At 39.7% G+C, this 12241-nt stretch overlaps 1 protein-coding gene across 3 annotated transcripts in view; it reads right to left on the bottom strand.

The window, feature by feature from the left end:
• Positions 1 to 12241, bottom strand: part of zzef1 (zinc finger, ZZ-type with EF hand domain 1) — a 29048-nt gene that overhangs the window by 14080 nt on the left and 2727 nt on the right. For 2 of the 3 annotated variants that reach the window (XM_055148938.1, XM_055148939.1), the window contains exons 8-42: positions 11954 to 12132; positions 11619 to 11717; positions 11441 to 11532; positions 11217 to 11362; positions 11018 to 11123; positions 10642 to 10860; positions 9034 to 9125; positions 8740 to 8945; positions 8525 to 8658; positions 8372 to 8442; positions 8178 to 8292; positions 7883 to 8048; positions 7667 to 7788; positions 7469 to 7591; positions 7230 to 7387; positions 6992 to 7073; positions 6716 to 6917; positions 6511 to 6644; positions 6154 to 6394; positions 5983 to 6062; positions 5808 to 5898; positions 4922 to 5399; positions 4688 to 4852; positions 4492 to 4611; positions 4252 to 4413; positions 3708 to 3840; positions 3487 to 3625; positions 3229 to 3394; positions 2894 to 3156; positions 2402 to 2574; positions 2120 to 2309; positions 1892 to 2049; positions 1237 to 1514; positions 270 to 444; positions 68 to 200 (exon numbers count right to left, since the gene is read on the bottom strand). In XM_055148938.1, the coding sequence (XP_055004913.1) occupies positions 68 to 200; positions 270 to 444; positions 1237 to 1514; positions 1892 to 2049; positions 2120 to 2309; positions 2402 to 2574; positions 2894 to 3156; positions 3229 to 3394; positions 3487 to 3625; positions 3708 to 3840; positions 4252 to 4413; positions 4492 to 4611; positions 4688 to 4852; positions 4922 to 5399; positions 5808 to 5898; positions 5983 to 6062; positions 6154 to 6394; positions 6511 to 6644; positions 6716 to 6917; positions 6992 to 7073; positions 7230 to 7387; positions 7469 to 7591; positions 7667 to 7788; positions 7883 to 8048; positions 8178 to 8292; positions 8372 to 8442; positions 8525 to 8658; positions 8740 to 8945; positions 9034 to 9125; positions 10642 to 10860; positions 11018 to 11123; positions 11217 to 11362; positions 11441 to 11532; positions 11619 to 11717; positions 11954 to 12132 (5591 nt within the window). Of the gene's footprint in view, positions 1 to 67; positions 201 to 269; positions 445 to 1236; positions 1515 to 1891; positions 2050 to 2119; positions 2310 to 2401; positions 2575 to 2893; positions 3157 to 3228; positions 3398 to 3486; positions 3626 to 3707; positions 3841 to 4251; positions 4414 to 4491; positions 4612 to 4687; positions 4853 to 4921; positions 5400 to 5807; positions 5899 to 5982; positions 6063 to 6153; positions 6395 to 6510; positions 6645 to 6715; positions 6918 to 6991; positions 7074 to 7229; positions 7388 to 7468; positions 7592 to 7666; positions 7789 to 7882; positions 8049 to 8177; positions 8293 to 8371; positions 8443 to 8524; positions 8659 to 8739; positions 8946 to 9033; positions 9126 to 10641; positions 10861 to 11017; positions 11124 to 11216; positions 11363 to 11440; positions 11533 to 11618; positions 11718 to 11953; positions 12133 to 12241 lie in introns of all 3 variants that reach the window. The other variant, XM_055148937.1, reaches the window with a different exon arrangement.

Genomic DNA, 12241 nt, shown 5'->3' with positions numbered 1-12241 from the left:
GCATTATAACATGACTTAAAGCTCACAAGAGTCAATTTTGCATAATATAGGATCTTTAACAACCAACCTGTTTTTCGCTTTCTTGTCTTAACATCGACCACTGCCGCGTGATTCTTCTCTGTGAAGTGTTTGAGTAAGATCATGTTGTGTTGTTCATTTGCGTTGTCAATAAACACAGTCTGGGTGCCAACACAGAGAACCTGAAAGAAAACAACAAGTTGAAAACGTGCTAATTACTGTTTGCATTTTTCACTATTGTTCTCACTAACCTCGGGGAAGCCCACCAACACCAACAGAGTGAAAAGATTGGTGCGTCTCAGAGAATTTGGCAGCTGTTGTATACAATGATCAGTGAAGGAAGCAATGACTGTGCTCCATTCGGATGAAGAGTTCAAACTGTGCAAAATGTCCGCCACAGTGCATGCCCAATCCAGACCAATTCGACTGCAAAAAAAAAGAAAAAATAAATTATTTTTATTCCACACTCTTCTTCTGCCCTCTTTTAAAGGACCCAATTTACACTATTTTCTGATCTATGTTATGTTTTTTGCTCATCAAAAACATACCTGGATTTGTATTTTGCTTCATTCACACATTAAACACACCAATCATGTACATTTCGGCTTCTTGGCTTTTTTTCTCTCAAAGAGAAAACACTATGTTCCACCTTGTGATGTCATGTGGTAATACAGGAGGTGGTCTGCTGTGTTTCAAAACACCATACACCTTCACTCATCAATCATTTGGAAAATTTCAATTACTACTTTCAGCTACTATTTTACTACTACTGTACTTGACTACTGAACTAAAGGTAAAAGGTAACGGTTATCTTGAAAACTACCACTTAATGACATCACAAGGTGGAACATAGCACTGTGATCTCTGGAGATGTAGACAGACTGATAATAAAGAGTTATTCAAACATGTGGGAATGAAACAAAACACAATTCCAGGTATGTTTTTGAGGAGGTAACATTATAACATGGCTTAAAGCTCAATCGAGTCAGTTTTGGTTATAGGACCTTTAAGGTTAATTTTATTTATGTTTTGATTTGTTTGTATTGTGATTGCTATGTATTTCTTATTCTGTAAAGCACTTTGAATTACTTTGGGTATGAATTGTGCTATACAAATAAACTTGCCCCACCTTGCCTTGCTTATGAAATGCACCACTAAATGTTTGATAAACATAACAATATATTTTCGCCATGGTGTAGAAAGAATTGTTATTTGTACCTGTCTAAACAAACAGCCCCCAGGCTAAAAAGTAGCTGGGTGGTCTTCCATCCTTGACCATCTGAACACGTATCTCCTTGACTAAACAGATCATATTTGTCGGCCAAGGCCTCAGTCACAGCAGCGTCAGCCTCAACTGGAGTTATCCGGAGTAGGAGTTGCCCCAGTAGTCCCAGGGTGAGGTGGAAAGTCTCATTAAGGGAACCAGCATTGGAAATGACTGCCCTGAAGAGCTGAGGCAGGATCGTGTCCAGACTTGGCAAAGAAAGCGCACACTCCTAAAGAGACACATAACATTTTTTTTTTATTCTTTTCAACATATTTATTTTGTTAACTTAATAGTAACTTAATAATAATAACAACTAGTTTTTAATCACAGTTTATGTCAAAAAGCCCGCTGCCCGCCCACACCACCTGTAAAACTAAACTCCCACCTACTCTGGTCCTACATAAAATTGTCATATACACATAGGTACTTTTCTAAAGATATACAATTTTGTTCTAAATTGTTAATCACCATAGCAACAGTCCCAATACTTCATCATTCCGAAACCAATGGATATTTATGGGTTTCAACTTTTGTTTATGCATCTTGTAACACATTTTTTATTCTTTGCCTGTTTGAACATTGAAACAATTGTCTGCTACAACTTACTTGAGAGGCAGGGGGCAACATGGCTGCCAGAAGTCCAAGGATTCTCTCTTTGGAGCACTCAGAAAACACATGCTCCTGGAGGGGAACCTGGGGAAGCCTCTGGTCTTTTATCTTCAGAGAATCAGATTCAGGAGAAATGCCTGCTTCAGGGCCAGACGCTGAACAGTAGGAAACAAACATAAACAAATAATCTAACACACAATATTTTAGTTTTGGCTAAATGCTTACGTCGAACAACTGGAGACAGAGCATCTTCACTGGATACAGAAGGAGTCTGGCTGAGGCTACAGGAGTCCAGAGTGTCTTGGGCAACAAGCTTCCTTTTCTCACCTTCACCAGTATTTGACACTTGCTCTCCAGGGGCATTTGGGACAGAAGAGATCTCCTTTGCTTTTTTTTCTTTTCCAGATGGTTTGTTCTGAAACAAAAAAAAAAAAAAAAAAAAATCAAGTTAACTGTTAATTTAAAAGTTTCAGTATGCAAGCTTCACTCTTTCCTACTATTTCCTACCTTGTCTTTAGGAGATGTAGGGGAACATATTGCAGCGGTACTTTCAGCGAGAGAGGAGGTGTCAGTGGTCGTACTGAGCTCTTGAGAGGATTCAGGAGAGACTAAGCAAGTGTCACTGTCAGACCCCGATTCATTAGACAGCAACAGAGCAAGCAGAGCAGACGAACGAAGACCTGAAGACAAGAGAGTCCATTTTAGTTGACAATTTGACCCCATGAAGATATCATTGCTTGGCCTTGAATTTTCCACAGTATGGCATTAAGCATATCTATCTCCATGAAGACAACAAGGAATAAGTCAGATCTCTGAGAAGACGAGTAAGAATGCATGTTTTTCCAAGGTATATTTGAGCAATAAAACCCATAATTATATTTAATGCCACCGTAGTGCAACATTTACGGCAAAGTAATAACATGATCATGGAGATAAACAGATGGCGGACTCTCCACTAGAAAAGTTAGAAAAGTGCAACTTTAACATTTGCAATTTTACCTTTCCCAGTCTGTCCTTTGAGCAGACAGTCAGTGATAAGTTGGGAGCAACGTGTCTGCAGAGCTGAGGCCAGCTTCAGTGTGTTGGTGTTTAGACTCTCTCCCTCACACTTCTTCTCACTGCTCAGGTCTGAGGTGTACAGAGCCAAAGCAGCAAACAGCAGCCATGAGTAGTTATGAATGTAAGGCTGGATCAGACGATGGCGGTCACTGATACGAATAGTGACCATTGGGTAAACTGTAATCCTATGAGTTGGCAGGTGGCTAGACATGAAAAAGTAATTAACAAACCAATCAAATTACATAAAAAGTGAAGTTTAGCCAAGCATGTGTCACCTGTCTGGATATTTTTTGGCATTGTAACAGCCAAAGCACAGATCAAAATCTTCACAAACATTACAGTTGATACGGCTGCCCACAATGAGGCCCTGACAATGGTCGCAGGCATACTCCATGTTCACCATCTCATGATCATCCTCGTGTCCCTCTGGTTTAGCCCCACCTGCTTAGAAATAAACATAAGTCAGTTTTGTTGTACTTTACCAGATTTAAATAACATATGTGAAGTAAATGTAAGATAATACAGTAACTCACTTAGGAAGCACGTCTTACACAGATCCATATCCATGCACTGAAGGCATCGATACCGGTGCCATGGGGCCATCCTCTCACATCCGTCACAGGAGATCACCACATTGAGGAGATCGCAGTATCGGGCTATAAACATGTGCATCTGTGGGCCACAAAAATGACTTAGTTTTAAGTTACCAGTTAATATAATATATGGCTTAAAGTCTGTGCATTGAAAATAATACCTTTCGTCTGTCCTCCATGGAGTCCTCTTCATCTATTTTATCATACCATTTCTCAAACATACCATCCATACACTCATCCATCCATTCTTGGTTCTTCTTGTAGTCTGCAATTTCATCCTCTTCTGTCCACTGACTGAAGGCAAAGACATCAGTCATACAAAGCTCTAGCACTTTAAAAGTGCCCTATGTAACTTTTTGGTTGAGTTTCCATCACTCGCTTGTTTCTATGGATATGCCATTGCTCTGCCTGGAATGTTCCACAGTATAACATTAAACAGTTCTACCTTGCATTTATTTAATTACAGGTGGTAATACAGCTCAAAAATGCCTAGAAAAACAAGCATTCTGAAGCACCTCTCTACAGACATGACCTGTAACTTGGTCTGGTTTGATTTTCGTGAAGATAGAAAGGTTTGATACCATACTGTGAAACATTCCAAGCAAAGCGATACCATCTCCATGGAGAAAAGCTTTTGACAGACACTGCACCAGAAATGTTACACAATGCACCATTAAAAATATAAAGTGACTTGTTTTGCTCTACCTGATGGCGATGTCATGAACACTTATATTCTCCTGGGACATTGTGAGCAGGAGATCTGGAAGCTTCACTGTCGAAAACAGAGACAGGTCCTGTACATCCCAGTTCATGTCAAGGAGATGCAACAAACAGGTTTGAACACAAGACAGCCCAGGAAGCAGTGCTCTGGAATGAAGCAAAACATGAAATAATTAATGTTAAGCGTTCATTATTACATGTAATATTTAGTCTTTGTGAGCTTACTTTTCATTTAAGCTGCTAAAGCCTTGGACTGCCTCAACCAACATCAGAACCAACTGGTGATAGGACCTCCTCACATCTTCCCCCTGCTTCTGACCACTTTCTGACAACTGGGAAAAGTAACTGACACAACAAAATAAAAAAAAAACTTTAATATGATAGACCTTTGAAACACCCTCGTAAGTATTTTAGTATGTACCTTGTGAAGTCTTTTTGACAGGCTAAAAGCTCCTGGAGGAATAAAATACAAGGAGGCTGGAAAAGATGTGGCTTCCCCAATGACTGTAAGCACTGCTGGACCATCTCCAGGACATTGCACACACTCAGAGCTTGGGCTTTGTTTAGAGCCAGCGCGTGTAAGATGCTGCAAAACAAAGAATGCTGGTATAAAAAGGCATTTAAAACAGCACAATGACATACAATAGATAATCACCTAGCTGTCGTGAGAGCTTGGTCCTTTATAAAATTAAGAATGTGTTTGAGAATTGGATACTGATCCTTTACAGATAGTGCCAGGCGAGGTTCTTCTATTGAACGGCAGGACAAGAGGCGCAGGCGTGCTCTGCTGAACGGGGCTTTCCGTGAGAAGGTGGAGGGTGACGTTGGCTCTCCTGGCTGAGAGGACAGGCTTTCTGTAGAGCCCCTGTGGCCCCTCCTCTGTGAGCTATAGGAGGTCTGGGTCTGGAGGGTGGGGGGGCAGTTTTGCCCTTCTTTTGCCCTACTGCCCTCTTCATCTCCCAGTGATGGAGGTCCCTGTGAAGTGCTGGCCTGGAAGTCACTTTCTGAAATTGAACTGGAGCGGATAAGAGGAGTGCATCTGCCCTCTGCCCCTTTACAGTCACTCTCCTGATATGGGACACCGCATGGAGGGAATCGGAAAAGCAGGAGGCTCTTCTCAATACACATATTGGCTAGTGAAGAAGAAAAATATATGAATACATATTATGTATACTTAAAGGTGCACTATGTAACTTCTCTGGTGGAAGATCTGCCTGCATTGTCCCCATGATGATGTTATCACTTTGCTTGGAATGTTTAACACTATGGAACTAAACTTAATTAGCTCCATGGAATCAAGCAGGAGATACCACCAGACCAAGGTACTGGTCAGATCTGTACAGAGGATGGCCTGCTGACTGTAGGTGTACACGAGAGCAATAAAAACACCCATAATTGAATGAACGGAAGCTGGATAAGGCATTTCAAACAAAGTAATACTATCTCCATGGAGACAAGTAGGTGGAAGACACTCTACCGAAAAAGTTACACATGCACCTTTAAATACTGTTTATTATTGTTGATTATTATTATCTTCTTACCAAGTGAGTCAATAGTAACCTCCTCAGCTCCAACTTGCTTCTCATCAGGAACATTCATTTTGCCAACCAGGTATCTCTGTCTTATTTCCAGCTGTAGAAAACAAAAGTTAATCATGAAAATGCTAAAACAACGACAAATGACATATTATTATATTATAATATAGATCATGCTCACCATCCACATTCTAATGCTGTCTGCCAGAAAATACACATGTGCAAACTCTTCACTTAAATAAGACTTACATTCCTGGTTAACTGTGAAAGGAAAAAATAAAAATAAAACAAGAAATCAGAGTTCATATCTAAACAAAATATCAATCACTTTATTTTGTTCAGTAAACTTTACCATAAGCTGTCAGGGCATGGTTGAGGGCTGGTGTGTGATATACCATAGCTGCCCATATTGCATTAACAGCTTGGTCTGCTTTAGGACCAGATGCTACCTCATTTCGTATCAGCTGTTTTCTGCAACATTGCATCAGTGTCTTCATTAACTCTGTTCTACCATCAGAAACTTCTTGGGAGGGGTTCCAACGAGCAAAGTCCTCCAAGAAGTTTAACAACTCCTCGCGTGTCCATGTGCTTATCTGGGGTACAGAAAACTATAATAATTAACACTGCAATCTACAAGGAAAATTACACTCTTGGAAAGTCTACAAAAGATGAGCACTGTATAGTTGTGTGTATATTTTAAAGGCTGTACCTGTTCTGATGGTGCTTTCCTTTGATCGCTGGCTCTGGTTTCAGACAGCCCATGCCGCAGAATTGGTTTCCATAATGGGGAAGACTGAACATGCGACACTTTACCAGGTGATAGCTCTTTTATGCTGCGTATCTCTGAGAACAACATATAAATATTGCATTAACACAACACTGGCAAAAAGCACAAATTAGAAGCAAAATCTTACCATAGGGTGATTTCAGGCCTAAAGTTCTTGATGCAAAGCGTCCCATAAGCCGTGCTACCAACAGCTCCAAATCTGACATCCAGGAGATGGTGATGTCCGGCAGACCTAACGCTGTGACAGTGAACTTGTAGCCCCACTCATTATTGCTGCTGTCAGAGTGGAACAGGAACTGTAACTGTGGACCAGCATCAAACGTGACTTTCTGAAGAGAAGACAAAAGGATGTTAAGTAATGAGATGTGGCCAGTAAAAACTAATATTAAGTCATGTCTCATACTTTTGGCCATTTCTCTGTTCCTACTTTCATGTCGTACCGAACTTTACCACCACGAGAATCTGTGAATTCCAAATAGTCATATCTGCAGAAATTTAAGAAGGGTAATACAAAAATAATAATAATTATTATTATTAATGAAGTAGATAATCACACAGCATTTCATCAGCGACCAGAGTTTTGTTCTTTTCTCTGTATAATAAAAATGTAAACACACATAACTTAACATTTAAAAAGTCACCTTTTCTCTGTTTCACAGCGTTCATCAAACTCCACCTCAAAAACAGTGGCACCAGGACAGGCAAAGATGGTGGTCTCATGACGGCTGTTCTCATAGTTGTGTGGTGACTCCATGTTCCATGTCCTGAGCACTACAGGCTGAGGCTGCTGGGAACTCTCCTGATCATCAAAGGAAATACAAATGTTTTTACAACAAAGCCATTTCATTGATAGAACTTAAAACTGTAGCTTTAAATAAACCTTAGAGAGGATGTCTCCAGAATGGGTGGACAGATTTCTGAGCAGCTCCACAAGGGAGGAGAAGCTCTTGAGGAGCACACTGTGAGGGATGTCCAGAGGACACAGCTCCAGGAGGAAGATCATCTGCAGAAACCACTAAACAGTTATTTACAGCTTTAATTATTGACATACGTTCACACCGTCACTCATGTGACCTACCAGCTGTCTAAAGACAATGACCAGAATAGAGTGGTGCAGTTTGTCAGCGATTTCAGGACCTGTGTACTTCTCAAGCATAGAATGAAGTACCGTCTTAATATTTCTCAAGAACTGTTCCACATCTAAAAACAATAGAAATACACAAGTACATAAAATAAAATATTCAGTTTAGATAAATCAACTGAAGATAATTATGTATTTAAGTGAATATCTCACATTTGATGAGAATCTCTCTAGCCAGATCCATTGTAACTGGAGTGGAAGCAATGCCCTTGAGCTGCAGGTAGCTCCAGGAGAGCATACTGCCCTGAAGAGCCCAGAATAAGGACAGCATCACGGTTCTGCTGCCACTGCCACTCTCATCAGACATTATCAGCTCACACTGTTTAAAAGATTAAATGTGCCATTATTAACTAGATTACAAGGCATGAGTTTCCATATAAACAAAATTACAACCTGATAATTGATTGAGAAAGAAAAGCTGTAAATATAAAAACAATTCAATCCTCACCTCTCTAGTTGCCACCAGTAGCAGGGTCTCCATCACTGACAGAATGGGCTTTATGTCAAAGTCAGCGGGTGCACCTTTGGGTGGGAGCATCAGCAAACCACTAGGATCCTGATCACTACATGCAGAAAATAATTTAAAAATCAGATTGCTAAAATACGTTACTTTAACATTTAAAATAATAAAATGGAAGTTACCTGAAGTAATTGCAAAGTGACTCAAATGTTACTCTGATGGACTCAGGCTGATCTTCCTCAGTTATGTTTTTCTTAAGGAAGCACAAAAGAAATACCATAAATGAACATATGCTAGAAAAGAACAAAGGTTTGGTGAATTATAAAGAGACTGACCATCATGTGGAAGAGTTTTTCCCTTCTAACACTTTTGTCTGGGAAGAAAACAGGTGCTCCGTTTAGGATGGCCTTAACTGCTTCTTTGTGCAAAGCTTTGTTCATCAAAGTGTCCCCCTCTGGACCATCAACAACTGTAGAAACATGTAAGATTCATTATTTAACATAATGTGACTATATTAAATATGACAGCAAATAAACCAAGCGTGTCTCACTTTTGCAGAGGTGTGTATAGAGTTCTTGAACAGCTTTGACTGAATCAGGTTCTACACTGCCAGACGTGGAAGCACAGGCAGTGTCGTCTTTGGCTCCTTTGGATTCATCTGAACACTGTGCCTCCAGTGGATTGGGCAACATGGGGAAACAGTTTTGCATCAACTGTAGGAGGAGAACTCTTGCTTTGATCACCTCATCCTCATCGCTGAGGGAGAAAAGAGATAAATAATGAATATATGTGATAAAGGATGTTTTTGGATAGATACTTTTTAAAAATGTGAACTGAGACTCACATCTCCCTGAGTTTGCTGTAGAATTCCCAGAAGACATTCAAGCTAAGATCACCAAAGCTGAGCATATACTTCTGTTTGAAATAAGAGGTATCCTGAAACAATGAGTTTAACAAATTAACACGTTTTTCACTGTTGTGACTGAGGGCGTTTTAAAAATATAATTTGTCCTCTTAGAATTATAAGGTTATATATGATGTTTTAGTAGAAATTGCTTTATTCATATATTCTTGTAAATCCCTTATGTCCCTTGTGAAATTTTACAGAAACCAAAACTAAGAAGATTAATTTTAATCACAACAAAATCCACAACTCCAATGGATAGCTGCAGGTCAAACTAACAAGTAGCAGATTTTTCCATTGCCAAACACAACTTTGAGAGGGGAAATGAGATGGTTAAAGGTTCTGAAAAGTTGATTTTGCATAATAGGTCTGCTTTAAATACAATAATCTTAACAGCATTATAGTAAAATTAGCAGTCCAACTGGTCACAGGCAAGTTAAAGGAAACTGAAAATGAAATGCATTTTTTGTTGTTCCTTTTATCATGACCTGTGACCAGTCAATTGTGGGCTAATGTGTCTTATTGTCTGTTTGAGGAGAGACTGGTGTATTTGTTTAAATGTAATGCTCTCATCCATCCATCCAATTTCTTCCACTTATCCGGGGCTGGGTCATGTGGGCATCAGTCTAAGCAAGGACTCCCAGACTTCCTTCACCCCGGACACGTTCTCCAGCTCCTCCGGGGGGACCCCGAGGCGTTTCTAGGCCAGCTGAGAGACATAGTCCCTCCAATGTGTTCTGGGTCTTCCCCAGAGCCTGCTCCCAGTGCAACATGCCCAGAACACCTCCCGAGGACAGCACCCAAGAGGCATTGGGAATAGATGCCCAAGCCACCTCAACTGGCTGCTCTCGACGTGGAGGAGCAGTGGCTCTACTCCGAACTCCTCTCTTGTGACCGAGCTCCTCATCCATCTCTAAGGGAGCGCCCAGCCACCCTGCGAAGGAAACTCATTTCGACCACTTGTATCCACGATCTTGTTCTTTCGGTCATTACCCAGAGCTCATGACCATAGGTCAGGGTAGGAACAAAGACAAACTGGTAAATCGAGACCTCTTCACCACAACAGTTCGATACAGCGACCACATCACTGCCGACGCTGCACCAATCTGTCAATCTCTCGCTCCATCCAAGTAATGCTTTCAAACTAGCTCAATTTGTGTGGAAAGCCTGGGACCTCTGTAAGAGGACACTTTATGTTTCATGCATTATTGTAAAATCTGTCTGATTATTGTTTTATGTGTTTTATAAGCCAATGTGGGCTGGGCACTTCAAAAATGGTGCATGTCACTAAATGAATAAGTGAAATAAACTAAAGTTAACTAAATTAAACCTGTCTGTACACCTTTATCCGAGTCGAGTCGAGTGTGTTGAGTGTTCAGAACTTTGAACCTCAGTATCTCAGAACAACCCAGAATGCAGATACTGTAGCACCTTATATTCTAAGGGGAAAATTTACTGTATTCACATTAAAGCTCAAATACAAATGATAAAATTTATTTTTAATATATGGAAATATTTTTTAATAATTAGTAAATAAACAGTGTTTACCATGTCTTGTGTCAGCTGCTGTATGAAGAACAGTGTCTTGTTCAAGAGACAAAGACCAGAGACCACATCGGAATCTGAACTCTCCCCGTCTGGACTGAGATCATCCAGCTCCATGAGCCGCTCACCTTTAGGACACAGGTACCCACTGCAGCTCAGAGCCTGAACCCCCAAACGCTCTGCTGTGTCCTGCCTGGTGCATAGGAATTTAACCATCAAGAACTAAATGGAAAGAGAAATAAAGGCAATTTTTTTATTACAATGTTTTTTTTTATATTTGTTACCATGCTTTTTTTCATTTGTACCTGGTTACAGTTACATGACATGACATAACATCATAACAGAAAATACAGCACACACACACACACAAAAAAAATACCTTTGCAACACGGCACTGCTGCAGTTTGATTTCTACATCGTTCCAGTCTTCCTCAAGCTCAAACCAACCAATAGGGTCATCTTCAGACAATCGAGCAGATTTTACACTGCAGATCAGTAGATAATTTTAATAGGAAAACTTTCACAAATTATTCTAAAACACAAATTGGAAATGGCTCATCTGAAGTAGGAATACTCACTTATTTTGAACAAACTCTTTGTAATCTCTGTAGTCCCATGAGTCAAATTTTTTAAATTTCTTGAAATGTTTCTCGGCATCAAAAGGGTCTTCATCCCTGTAGGCAAATACTAAACCACATTTTGCGCCGATGGGGCCTTTTCGCACCTTAAAACAAGAAACACAGTCTTTCTTTTGGCTTGATTTTGATAAAATTCACTAAATAAAAAGACAAAAAAAACCTACTTTGATTTTCATCTGAGTGACCTGAAAATTGCTCTGGTCTTCTGTTGACAGGATTATGCTGGCTTTCCTCTTGCCATTTTCAGTGAGAAAACCTTCACATGAAATGTAAAAACATGATATGGCTCTGAAGAATTTTGTATATTTAAATATTTTCAAAACAAACAGAACATAGAGTTACCATCTCCTGTTGAGTTCTCGGACAGCATGTTTTCTGGACCAGATTTTTCCTCTTTGCTCTTCACATCACATGCCTGTAAGTGCAACTGAAGATGCTTCCCTGTTTAAAAAGATTAATATTATATGATGCAATGTATAGTCTACCACTATGAATAGAACTTGATAAGTTCAACAGTGAATAGATGCTGGAGTAACACTTATATTAACTGTACTTTAAATAGCCTTAATAAAGCATGATTAAAGCTTTATTAATAATGAACAAATTGTTTTTTAAATTGTACTTTAATTAGTCTGAATCATAGTTATTATTAAATATTATCAATGCTTTTTTGTTACCATTGCGGTAGAGAAGACGCAGTCTGACTGAAGCCATAGATGTGATGAGGGACGATGCCTTGTACTTTGTCTCCAAATGGTCGCTTATACTGGATAGAGCATGGAGAACTTTTGTAACACTGCCTCTGGCCAGTGCAAAAGCCAGGAGGGTCAACTCTGCATCGGGACTCATACAATAACTACAAATAAACAAATAAAAACATAGATCACTTCATTGTCATATTACATATAAAAATTGCCTTCTAAAGTCCCTTAAAATAATTTAACTACAGTGTAAACAGGACACAC

This window comes from Boleophthalmus pectinirostris, unplaced genomic scaffold, assembly GCF_026225935.1.
Source record: "Boleophthalmus pectinirostris isolate CB_2022bp ecotype Guang Dong unplaced genomic scaffold, ASM2622593v1 HiC_scaffold_12, whole genome shotgun sequence".
NCBI lineage: Eukaryota > Metazoa > Chordata > Actinopteri > Gobiiformes > Gobiidae > Boleophthalmus > Boleophthalmus pectinirostris.
The sequence above is the reverse complement of the archived record's forward strand: the minus strand, read 5'-3'. Positions and strand labels throughout refer to the sequence as shown.